Source organism: Bradysia coprophila, assembly GCF_014529535.1.
Source record: "Bradysia coprophila strain Holo2 chromosome X unlocalized genomic scaffold, BU_Bcop_v1 contig_132, whole genome shotgun sequence".
Classification (NCBI taxonomy): domain Eukaryota; kingdom Metazoa; phylum Arthropoda; class Insecta; order Diptera; family Sciaridae; genus Bradysia; species Bradysia coprophila.
The window spans coordinates 180046-193471 of NW_023503297.1; the positions used below are offsets into that span (position 1 = coordinate 180046).

The window sequence follows — 13426 nt, forward strand, 5'->3', positions numbered from 1 at the left end:
CATAATGGCAGTGTGGCACGTCAAACGCGATAGTATTTATAAAACTTGGCCAAAGTGATATTAAAAGTGTGTACTATACACAAAAAGGTACAAAAATATCACTATCTTTGGCGTGATCAAAATAATATCAAAGTCGATCCTTACTGTGACGGTAGTAGTTTCATGCAAAAACAGTTTACGGTGTTGACACGACTTCTAAAGTAAATTTTAGTGTAAAAATTAGTTGTAAAGATTCTTGTAAACAAGACGTTTGACGGAATTGCCGAGAATTATAACTTGTTTTTAGAAATAAAATCAAATAATTATTAACAAATGGCTCAACAAGCACCAAAAATGGCTCAGGGTCCCCTAAAGAGATTCGTGGAAAGCCTAAAAAGTAAAGAATTTCGTGACTACTTAATGAGGTAATTATGTAAGGCATTTTGATATCAAAATGCGAATCAAATCATTTGCATGTAACTCACAAAAAAAAAAATCGCGCTGGTACGATTCTATGCGTATCTGATTATGCAACACTATGAATTGAATTGTATTATTAGCCGACTATTTCGTTGGAGGCAAATTTATAATAATGTCAAATAAACATGAATATATATGAGTTTACAACAAACGTTTCATTCATTTTATTATAGCACACACTTCTGGGGACCGGTAGCAAACTGGGGCATTCCTATTGCTGCTCTTACAGACATTCGAAAAGATCCAAAATTTATCAGCGGCAAAATGACATTGGGTCCGTATTATGGACTGACCCCAAATAATGTCTTTGTTTTAATAATTTGTTGTTGTTGTTGTTGTTACAGCACTATGTTTATACTCAGCGGTGTTCATGAGATTCGCTTGGAAAGTGCAGCCTAGAAATTTGCTACTATTCGCATGTCATATCACCAATTTCTCAGCGCAAGGATTACAAGGGAGTCGTTTCGTAACGTACCACTTAACTGCCGATAAGACTAAGACTAATGTAACAGAATCGCCTAAGGCCAATGTAGTACCTGAAACTAAGAAATAATTTATCGAATCATCTTGTCAATCAACAAAATTTATTACAAATTAAGTAGCAAAGTTCCGGGAAGAGTAATTTACCAGTTTTCTTTTGTATACAACAATAAGTTATATATTCTTATTTTGGTTTATCGTTTGTTGAATATACAATGATTGTTATCGAAGGAGAATTTCTTTATCTTTCTCTACATCGAAAATAAATAAAATTTTAATTGAATCAGTCATCGAGGAATTTTACGTTTCATTGCAGAGGTAGTAAAACTTTATTAACGGTTTAATGGGCTATGATGTTTTTTGGTAGGGTGCTATCATGCTAGGTCCCTTCACTACCTTCCACGAAACTTTTCCCTTCCTTGTGGAAATTTTATTGATACTTGCGTCTCGTTTGGTCTTTTATACAGATCACATTTCAAGGTGGCGGGACATTTCCACACCGTCAATATCGTCAGGAACGATATTATCGTTTTTTTGGACGATACTATCGTCTAAAAAACGATACTATCGTCTAAAAAACGATACTATCGTCTAAAAAACGATAATATCGTTTTTAGACGATAGTATCGTCCAAAAAACGATAATATCGTTTTTTGGACGATAGTATCGTCTCAAAATCGATATTATCGTTTTTTAGACGATAGTATCGTCCAAAAAAACGATATTATCGCCCAAAAAATTTTCATCCAGGACGATAATATCGTCTAAATTGAAAAATTCTAAAATATTGTCTGGACGATAGTATCGTTTTCTTGTCGATATTATCGTTCAAAAACGATATTATCGTTTTCTGGAGGATATTACCGTTCTAGAAAATCTAATGGATATTTTCGTTTTCTGTACGATAATATCGTCCAGAACGATAATATCGTCCTGGGCAATATTATCGTTTTCTTAAACGATAATATCGTCCAGGACGATACTATCGTTTAAAAAAACGATAATATCGCCCAGGACGATATTATCGTTTCGTTTTGGGTGGTAATATTGTCCAGGACTCAATTTTACTCAGAGGTGCAGCAAGAACCGAATTCTCTTCCAAAATATCGAAAAACAATTGTCAGATGAAATCACCTACATCATCAGTGTTTCAAAAAGGCGTTTAGTTCGTCCCTAAATAATTCATCTTTTTACGAAATGAATACATAAAAAGCGTTTTAACACGCCGAGCGATCCGGCCCATTGCCCCGGAGCGAAGCGGAGGGCCGCAATGCGAGCCGGGCGCCGGAACGGTGTCGGAACTTAGGAGTTAATTTTTTTTTCTCGCATCGTCTCATAATTAGTCTGTGTAATTTTTCTATATAAAATTTAAATGTACGGAACCAAATGAACCAATTTTTAATATATATTTGCCGTCTATAAAAAGGTGTTTATCTACAAGATTTTGTGTTTCGTCTTCAACAACCATCCAGAACGATAATATCGCCCAGGACGATATTATCGTCTCAAATTTAAAAAAATAAATAAATTAAAAATGATATTATCGTTCTGGACGATACTATCGTCCAGAACGATATTATCGTCCCAAAAATTATCGACCAGGACGATAACATCGTCCAAAATAACGATAAATTGGTTCAGAAAAAGAAAATAACGATAATATCGTCCAGCGGATATTTTCATCCAGGACGATATTATCGTCAAAAAAACGATATTATCGTTTTTTTAAACGATAATATCGTCAAGAAAACGATAATATCGTCCTGAAAATATTTTAAAATTTATAATTTTAGACGATATTATCGTCATGGATGAAATTTTTTTGGACGATAATATCGTTTTTTAGACGATAGTATCGTCTAAAAAACGATAATATCGTTCCTGACGATATTGACCGTGTAGTTATGTCGCCTCACCGCGAAAAAAGTGACGTGTTAATGACATCTCATTACGAATATCTTCCATATTTATTCGATTTTCTTCATTGCAAAAAACGTTGTACGCAACACGAATCGTTTGCTGGTATATTACCTCACACTACGTCTTGCCAACATCGGCTTCGCCTCGGCACATCTAGTGCGACATACCATTGGCATTCGTCATTACTAATTCATCTGATGACTTTTCAAAATCTTATTACTAATTGAAGCCTATGGTTCTCAATCATAAAAATAAAAATTCACAAAAGCCTTCGTACAGTAAATCCCAACCAAAGTTGTGACACAATTTGCCTTAGCTCTTTTTTAGCTGGTCCACAAAAACAACATCCTTGCCGCTTAAGTGCTCAAGTCACGGTTAAACACGTATAAGACAGTTGAAAGGTAGACCAGATGAATACCAGCTGAAGTTGGAGTTAACTGTAATGTTCCTGGAACGACGTTGTGTAACGAAATGCTGTTTGTAACGCACCGCTCAAAGCACAGTCGACTTTACGTGTCAATATTGCAGTGAAGTTTTTCAACGGGTAATTGTTTACTTCTACCACGATGAAAAAAATAAAGGTCTAAAGTTATCTGTTATAGCATAGTGGTTAGCATCGGAAAGCACTAGAAGTTCACGACAAATAGTAAATTTTCTCGATGCATTACGTACAAATCGCATTCACTTACTTATCAGCCATATTAACCCAACATCTGAGTAAAATCGCATAAATAAAAATGCTGTAGGAGTAGCAATCATGATTGGATGCTGTATCAAATTAAGTTTTCCTGAATTATCATTAAAAATCATCGATTCCGCTGATCCTCCAAATGGTCAAGGTTTAACTTCATCATTCGAAGAAACTAGATCATTTGGATCGTAGAAGCTTCAAGTCGTCTTGCGAACAGGCATGAGCGCCGACGGAGAAACCTCGGCGGCGGCTAGCCGAAAAAAATTTCTCGGCGGCGGCGAAAAAATCGGCTTGAGCCGGCTTAAAACGGCTCGGCTGGAGGTTTCTTTCAACTTTTTTTCAAAATAAAAACGTTTAGATAAATTCATGGAAAATGAACTAGTAAGCATGAAAATGAAATTGTACGAAAAGCGAAAATGTAGGTAGATTAGGTTGTTCAAAGTGCAAGTGGAACTGGTCTTGTTACAAGTAAGTCTCTAAGTCTAAGGTTCACTAACACGTCAAGTTTTATTGCCTCAAAACTTGAACTAAATGGAAAATCATGCTCCAGTACACTCATTTAACTCATTAAGAAAATGGTTTTCGAGAAGAAATCGAAAGCTCACGAAAATCAAGTAAAAATTGAAAAGAAAAAAAATCGAGAAAATTCGCAAAGATCGATAAAGTTTTCTCAAATTTGTGAATTAACTGATTGTGCGCCTTCGGCTCGTTCCTCAAAGGTCATACTTGCCAAAACAACAAACTTAGAAGCGAGGACGTAATATACCATTCTGAAAAATTCATGAAAATTCAAGAAAATTTTAAAAATTTTCTTAATTTTGAAAAAAAAAATTCAAAAAGTACTTGAGTTGCTTAGGATCAACAGGAATCTCGGTTTTCAAAATTATTTCACCCATTCACCTTTCGAAATCTTTATTTCATTTTCCAGCCGTTTCAAGCCGGCTTAAGTCGGCGGCTTATTTTCGGCGGCGCTCATGCCTGCTTGCGAAGCAATTATTGGTTCAATGTTTGATGCTTGAATTTCAGGATTCTAAGAGGTTTTTGGGAATGCCTGCTGCCAAAGAGAAATTATTGGTGCCCATAGAAATAGCAAGTAATCGGCCTCAAGATTTCATTGTTTTCATGTGTATATGAGTGAAATAAAGCCATTAGAAAAAAAATTTAACCCAACTGGGTTTCGGCTGTATGCACCACACTTTGCCATTGCTGGCCATCTTCGGCTACCCTCTTTTAATTGCTGACCTTCAGCAGCTTTAAGTCATATTCAACTCCATTAATCCATCGTTTACACGGTCCACCTCTTGTTCGACTTATGATAGTTTACCCTCATACATAAGACTTATTTCTGCAACGGCGCTATGAAAAGTGAACTTTCTCATTTGCCTCATTTGGGTGACGTATGAATAGTCTTTTTTCTCTGATGGCTTTACTTGTTCTTGTACTTGTGCCACTTGTGCCTAAAAAAACATTTATCATCGAGTTGTATACAACGTTTTTCGCAACAAAGGCAACGGAAAGTCCTACTTTTCGTCACTTGTAGCGAAAAACTAATTTTCACTAAAATTTTGTGAATTATTACGAACCGACACGATATTCAATTTTTCTATGACTGAGAATGATTCAAAAGCCGGGTTTCCATCGATGATTATAATAATTGAAAATTTCACAACTTTTATTTAAAATTAATACGTGGTAAGTCTGCATTGCAAAAAACGTTGTACGCAACAAGTTGCAAAATGCAAGGGCGCTGTTATCGATAATAATAGTCGACTGTAGTCTCTAAAATATTTTAATTATGTGGAACAGTGTTGACTATTTAGTACAGCGACAGAGAATAGTGGATAGGAGTAAATGGCACAAGATTCGCTACATGTAGGCCGCCCACACGTTAGGTCTCGCAGTATTTATGGCATGTTTTTGAACTAAGGAAGGACAACAGTAAGGAACGCAAGATTCCCTATACCCAGGACGTTCCGTTAGGTCTCGTTGAATTTCTGGCATGTTTATAGAAGATGCAAAAGGTGATATTTGAATTAGACAACATTTTAGAAGATGTAAAATCGCAGGTCGCGTGTCAAAAACCTCCAAATTCGATGTTTACGTTCCATTGTTTTCCTTATAAATAGCAGGCCCGCCTTTTCATTGTGCGGACGATGCAAATAAACAAAATGTTTCTATAAAAAACATCTACCCGTCAAAACCATACTCAACAATTCTCTAAACTTGAAATTGTTGAATGGGCCACCTGACCCAAAAGCCAAATAGAGTACCCACAAACACACAGCTTTTTATGTTGTTCAATGTTGAAAATGTTCGGTAGAAAAAAACCACACAACTCACAAAATTGTTCATCTTGACGGTATAAAATTTATTACAAAAAAAAAGAGATACAATAATACACTTGGACGGAGTGGATTACTCTTCCTTAACATTTAACAGAAAAAAAATCTTTGATTCTCATGAAGCCAAAAAAAAATGTTCTCAACGACAACATCGTACATTTATACGTTTGTATAGATCTATAACATTGCAAAAGGATATTTAAAATGACCATCTGTTTGTAACAGAAGAGTATGGAAATAAAAATTTTCGTGAAATTTTCATGTGCTGTTATCCTTTACTTACTATCTACGGTTATATGGACTCATGACCAAAAAATAAAGAAAAGAATCGTTGTGCTCCTCTCTGCTGTGTATATACGGTTACGACGAAACAATTTTTTATAATAATTTTAACATGTCTATACCGAACACAATAGAAAGATTCATCTTGCATCTTGTGTAAAATGATAATTTCTTAAGAAAACCACTATTCCAGAATACATGCAGCAAAACATTCACCGACAAAATTATTAGGTACGTGTTGTTATAAAACGAACTGGTTTTTCTCATAGTGGTTGGTTTAAAGTTTGCTTTTTTAATATTAAGAAAAAAATCCTAGTCGACTGCATAAAGACCAACATATAAAAGTTTTGTATGGAAAATGCTGTATGAATAAAACGGAGAGAAATAATATTTAGAAAAAAAAAATTCTACTTCCCTCTTTATAGAATGAATATTTTGCTGCTACTCCGCCTTTCGTTTTTTTTTCGTTCTTCTTCTGTTTGTGTGTAATTTTAATGAAATTATAGCTAAGCTTCATGGTAAAATTTTTTGGACATTTCAAAACATACATTTTAGTTGTTGTCTGTTCTCTCTGTACATTAATTTCAATTTGATAGAATCCTTTATTCAGCATCCCTTTAAACATTGTCTCCTCATTGTATACTGAAGAATTTGTTGTTGATGATAAACGACTATATGTTCAAGTTATAGATTGACAAAAAATGTTATTGGATTGCATATAATACGAATAATGTAATTTGATCGGTGGAATATTAACAGGTTTTTGGTGTAAGATTCAATTTTTTTTAATGGTCATCTGACTCTTCTTGTATCTTGTGCAGTTTTTTTTTTGTCGCGATAGACACTGATAGACACTTTTTTTTCGGAAAGGCGTTTTTTTGTCACTGTGACCTAATGAACAAGTGACTTTTTCTTTCACGAATGTGACATCATTGGGTTGGAGAGAATAGACGAAATTTGGTTTTCCATCCGCTCCGAAACATGTAACGCCCTACAATTTCTAAATTAATTGACTTTTGCCAGAGGCAAGGTCTCTTTAATGTACGTGAAATTACGTGACGAGATTTAAGTAACATAAAGAATCCGTTCGACAATCTTAAGTTACATTATGTGATCTACATTGTGCTGCATTGTGCGAAAGTTTAACTTTGACAAACGAAAAACACAGAGTTGATTAACTGACCAATTTTCTGCACTTTTCACGGCAATAATTTGTACATCATACCATACAGTAATGTCTGAGAATTATCAGAACACTTTTTACAGTATAAATCTCGCGGGATTTACTTATTAGCATTGTCGTATTGATAAAGGATTTTATCTGTTAGTGGAATTTAAAGTTCACTTTGGTTTCTGGTTCGTTATCACTTTTACCGCCCGATACTAGACATGATTCACTGCTTTCAAATTGGTCGGATTAGCGAATCTTGAGGTTGGCTTGCGGGATATAAGACTTTCAAATGAGGGACGCGTTTTGTTTCAGCTGTTTTTCAGCTGATCCACTCATACAAACAAATTAATGTGCTAATGCTTCTGTATACGAGTGAAACCGTTTAAAGACGTAAGACCATATGAGTGGATCAACTGAAAAACAGCTGAAACGAAATGCGTCACGTATTTCAAAGTCGCCGACTGCAGTTGCAAAACTACCTATTTACCTAATTTACCGATGAAATTATCTAATTTACTGGCAAAATTACCAAACTTACTTCTACTTGTGACAGTAAATTTGGTTATTTCATCGAAACATTCTGTAATTCAAATAACCAATAATCGGCCCTGTCACATCTACTGTTACATACTTGTTACGTTTTAGAATCAGAACATTTTAATACAATTTGTTATTGCTTCAGATCAGAGGTCTGTATATTTTACCTCGTTAATTTATGAGATTCGATAATCGTGCGACAATAATCGTCATCGGTTTTGGTTTCATTTTAACTCTTGAGTATAAAACCGAGAAGGCACTTTTGTCCTCTTAAAAGTAATTTAAACATAAAATGAATTGTGCAAAATTCGTGGAATTCACTAAGTCAATTTTTCTTTTCTTTTTTTTTACGAGATAAAAACTTCGTTTCAACTTTCATCTAAATTACTATTTTCTACTTAACGTTAAAACTTTTAAAAAATAAATTTTTATATTCAATATTATGGACGGGTCGTTACGTTATCATTTGTACAGTTCTTTTTCACACATTTCTCTTTGTCGCTGCTTCTTCTTCTTCAATTTTTTTTTCTTTTTTTCATAACCAAGAACCACTTTCGGTTTCTAATTTCTTCTGGTAATGAAAAAGGTTAAAGCTACTACACCTAAAACTAAAAATAATCCGGCTCGGATTGATGCTGCACCAGCTAATCGACATTTAAACAGATCGAATCTCGATTCTGCATCCGTTACAATATTTTGGAATTCAGCTTCGACTAGTTGTCCGTCGTAATATGTTATCAAATCTTCAAATGGATATTCGAAACCTTGAAGGCATTCACATTTGTAGCCGCCGGTATCAAAGCCACGACCCAATATCGGTACACACTGTAAAGGAAAACGTTGGTTTCAGTAAAATGTTAAAAAAAACCGGAATTGAGTAGAGATTGAAAGGAATTTCGGTGGAAAATAATTGTTGGATATCATGAAAAATTGCTGCTAACTGCTGTCCCGACTCTTGCTGATCAAAATATTGATAAAGAAAGTAACTTTTTTTTAGTTTTCACTTAATTTTCATTTGCCATATCACATTCAACATCTGCTCCTACGAGTCTAGTACTTCTTTTGATCAGCAGGATTGAAGCAAAATCTAGTACTTCGCCAGTTTTAACGTACATTTACTGTGTATGTACTAACACGGTCTCATATTTTACAGTAAAATTACTTTCAAAATAGACCAAAACACACACGGTGTGTACTTCTCTCGAGTTCAGCTCTCAGTTTACATATACACCTAGAGTGTATTGGGTTATGTTGCAATATTTCCTTTGACAAAAGACTCGATAACCGTTGATATATAGCTTCAATGCTCATTAAGCGCAAAAGGTTTTTTTTCGGTTTTACTTACATAAGAGGTTTTTTCGTCACATTTGTGCGTTCCTTTGAAGGCGTTCGGAACGTAGAAATCGTCTTCACACTGATTGATGTCCAACTGTAACATATCCATTGAAACGGCTACGACACCCCTGCGAACGACAAACACAAATTAAGTAGTCGTTCTTCTTCCGACTGATAAATTTCGTCGTCAAACTTACTTGAATTCTAAATTAACCTTTAAGCTATCCCAACCGAAGAATGGTGCTGCATACGTGATCAACCATTTTTTAACCAAACCGTTACAATCGAATTTTGGTGTTGTCCAGAATCCGGAATCAAGATTACCAGCTCGATAGAAATTGGGATAATGTTCATATCTGTAACGAATGGCGATGATTATAGAAAATGTCGTTAAGATTCTGTCGAGGCAACTTTTTACTTCATGCTAAATTCTCCCGTTTCGTTGTGGCGAATCTTAATTTTCATATAAAACTTTTCGAGCGAATCGAAATTGGTGGACCAGCGTTGCTTCAAGAATCGGTACCAAGGCTTTTCGGTGTAGACTTCACCTGTTTTATTCAATCTTGCCAAATCTTCCAGCTTAAATTTGCGCACATTCAACTCCTTTTTGTAGGCGAACCTGTTGAAAGTTCCATATTGTTACCATGGCTAAAAGTCTTCGAAAATTTTATGAAGTACTCACGGAGCGAATAATGTACGATTCGTAAACTTATTCCGATCCCAATATGTACCGGCCGACCAGATTCGCGTATTACCCAACACCAACGCTAGCGTTTCTCCGATCATTTGATCTTCCGTTAGTGGTTTGTCTGCCACTCGTTTGCCGGAATACACCTCATTCGGATCGCTAATTTGCAGGAAAGCACTGATGAAATTCGCCAAACGTAGAGCCATCTTGGCTTCATTGGCAAAGTAATCTTTAGCTCCAAAGCTAATGTCTCCATGCAGTTCCAAATCTTGAGGATGGAAATTCTTACACGTGCGCTCATTCACTCCGTTGATGAACTTCAAGGCCTGGTCGATATTTATTTTTTGTGTGTGCAATGAAGCCGATCCCGTTGAATAATTTCGGTATTGGTAGTAAGTGTCTAGATACTTTTCGCGAACAGCATATGTTGCTCGCTCCCACTTGATTGGAACTTTTCGTACCCATCCGATTTTAGCGCAATCGAATCCGTTGTAATATTGTTCCGATGAAGCCCTTTCAACGATTTCGCCCAAAAAGGGCCGTCTAACGACGCTAGGCAGCCGAAAACCGGGTTTACATCGACACTGATAACCGCCTCTTCGGAAACCCCAACCATGTATCGGTTCACACTGAAATTTGGTATAAATTGGTATTGATTTGGTCCTGAAACGATTCTCTTAACGGATGTGCTTTGTTTACCTCAGTTGTCTCTTTTTTACATCGTGCCGTGTCCGCAAATTTATTCGGTCCTTTGTTACCTTCACCCCTCGGACACTGATTTATATCAATCCTTTCGTAATCCATTTCCAAGACAGAGATGGCTGTGTACCTTGGATAGTGTAAATCAATTAATAAACTGTATTGCCCGTTGCACAGAGATGCACACTTACTTTGGATATTCAATGTGTCTGAATTGAGTATGTCTTGGATAAATATCGGCGATGGGAACCACAGCAGCTATTAACCATTTATTTGAACGACCACAATCGAAATAAGGTCTGGTAAATTTGACAGGACCCGGTATTTCATCAGCACCAGGTGGTCCATGGAATGTAAACGTTTCGTTTGTGTTATTGGCATATCGAATTTCTACTTGATACGTTGTCTTGGTGTCGTGTCGTCTATCCACTTCGTCAGGAAGCCATTTTCTGTACCATTCGTTTATCTTGTAAAAGTCCGTCGTATAATCCTTCGATAGTGAACTAGATGGTATGGCACCCAAATCGCGTACATCGAACGTATTCATAGTTGATATTTTTTGCAAATGAATGGGATCATTGAAATCGTCCAGTCGAAATGTTCTGGGCGCAAATCGTGGGAATGTTTTATTGAAGAATCCTCTGTATGATGACGTATACGAACTGTTCGGTGCAAAATAAATAGCCGAAGCATTGAGGAATGGATTCGAAGATACATCAGCTACAGTGGACAGGAAGTAATACATCATACCAGGATCGTATGTGTCATTAATAGCAGGACGAATGAATCGACTTTGAAGGATATAACTCCAAAAGAATGATCTACTCAGTGCCATGTTATGCAGATGCAACAGAGCCGTTCGATTCGGGAACACAGGATTGATGTTAACTTCCTTTATGTCGGGAAGGTGAGACACTGAGTCCTCGGGTAAATAGAGATCACCCAAATGTTGAATGGGACAATTATCGGCAGTAACACGATCCATCCTGATTTTTACTTCATCGAAAGCATCCCTAGGTTGCCACTCATACTGACCGATCACACCCACAAAAACGATCACCGTAAATGCGAAATACGTTTGCCATATAATTGCTGTGCAACCCATATTTTTGCTGCACAATTTTGTGCGATTTTAACTTCAACTAACAAGCACTTCACTTAACACGAATACTAAGCCCTTAGTCCATTGATAAGGGCTGTTGAATGAATGAAAACAAATTCTATGACTTGGGTTTACGCCTTTTTAAACATGGCAACCACAAAAACTCATGTATTACGTTTGTAGTTGATGAATATGAACTGTGGTAGTAAATTGTTTTTATAAAATTTCTTTACTGTATTGTATACGCGTTGAATCGGTGAGCCGAACTAATATAGTGTGGGATGTGGTGCACGTAGTTCGACATTCGTTACGAATTCACGTTCTAAATTTGTTGGTTTGAAAAACGTATGTTGTCCTGAGTCATGCATGTACCGCCGTGGAAGTATATGTTTGTAATTAGGTAATAACAAGACAAAATTTATTACCCATCAACCACCACATGAGGGTCTAATGGGTTTTCTTTTATATTTTTATGACGGGCTCATTAGAGAAGCCTGTTTCACTCAAATGCATTTTATTACGATTTCCCATTTCAACTGGTCATTAGTTTTGAATAAGGCGAAAGACGTTAAAATGAACTGAGCGTTTCTATCAACAAGTGTCTTAAGTCCTTCTCATTCTTTCACCTGTATATAGCTACGAAATATACGAATATTGTGTCTGTGTGTCTTATTCATGATTATTCGATTTGTCATTAGTGTATGAGTGTATTCATAAACTGATAAAAATAGCGATGTGTTAGCACGCGGGAGTCTTAATTTGAATTTGTTTTTATTTTAAAATTTCAAACCGAGAAGGAAGTACTGTCAACGTACACCAGATAGAACTAGTAAGACTGCTTCTTCATCGTTGATCAATAACTTGACGATATTTTTAGCCGCGTACGAAGTACTGGGGGTTTATAAGATTAATATGCCGTTTGTAACACGTCGAATTGGAAGCAGACAGTAAGGGCAAAGCATTTGGTTATGTTCATAGATGACGAATCCGCAATAAAAAAAATGTCTGTCCGACCGTCTAGCTTGAGTAAATCACAACCTTTTTTCAAAATTCTTTTTTTCACCGGTTGGTATCGACAAAAGTAAGGTCAAGTTCGAAAATGGGCATGGCAGGGTCGGCCCTTCCAGAGCTAGGGCCCTTTAAGTGTTTTTCAGTTTTTCGACGATACCTACCGAAATACGCACGCAATAGCTGCTTGTGATATATCAAATGAAAGGTATTGACGAGTAAAACAAAGTTGCTGAACATTGTTTTTGGGTAAGATGCAACGTGGGCTTGTTGGGAGGGCTCAAAGGTCGTTACTCGGCCCTAAGTATTTTTTTGCACATTATGGATTGTCCAGCTACCACGAACACAAGAACTGCTATTTTTGGATACCACGCTCTCACCGCAGAAATTCTAAAAAACATAGATCTCGAAAAAATCTTCAGCTTCTTCAACAGACTTAATATCCAATTTTTAAGCGGAAAATTTTAATTTAATCATTATGAGAGGCCCAACTACTGGTCCTAGGTTTAATTACTGTTGACAATTTAACAGGGATAAACTCAGGCTAATGGGGTTCTTATTTAGCAAAATGTGTTCTAAGCACTCATAAAATAATCCATGCCGAAGGTAAGAGCTGGAAACATAAGAGACCAATTAAGACAATCACATAAGTCATTTTACTCACAAAACCTCTGACAAATGAGTTTGCACGCTTACATCATTGAATTATTGA

At 36.2% G+C, this 13426-nt stretch overlaps 2 protein-coding genes across 3 annotated transcripts; one reads left to right on the forward strand and one right to left on the reverse strand.

Annotated features, from left to right (window-relative positions):
* Window positions 1-5: 5 nt before the first annotated feature.
* LOC119067990 (mitochondrial pyruvate carrier 1) lies at window positions 6-1212 on the forward strand. Of its 2 annotated transcripts, XM_037171351.1 has the most exons (4): window positions 6-200; window positions 287-404; window positions 633-733; window positions 804-1212. In XM_037171351.1, the coding sequence occupies exons 2-4, from the start codon at window positions 313-315 to the stop codon at window positions 1010-1012; spliced, it is 402 nt and encodes a 133-aa protein (XP_037027246.1). In that variant the 5' UTR covers window positions 6-200; window positions 287-312; the 3' UTR covers window positions 1013-1212. The 2 variants fall into 2 exon arrangements, with proteins under 2 accessions (XP_037027246.1, XP_037027244.1); XM_037171349.1 differs by having other exon boundaries at window positions 7-404.
* A 5428-nt stretch (window positions 1213-6640) lies between these two features.
* On the reverse strand, window positions 6641-11915 carry LOC119067991. Its single transcript, XM_037171352.1, has 7 exons — window positions 10796-11915; window positions 10605-10734; window positions 9900-10534; window positions 9636-9836; window positions 9415-9573; window positions 9228-9345; window positions 6641-8707 (listed from the first exon to the last, which is right to left on the reverse strand). The coding sequence occupies exons 1-7, from the start codon at window positions 11707-11709 to the stop codon at window positions 8444-8446; spliced, it is 2421 nt and encodes an 806-aa protein (XP_037027247.1). The 5' UTR covers window positions 11710-11915; the 3' UTR covers window positions 6641-8443.
* Window positions 11916-13426: the final 1511 nt, after the last annotated feature.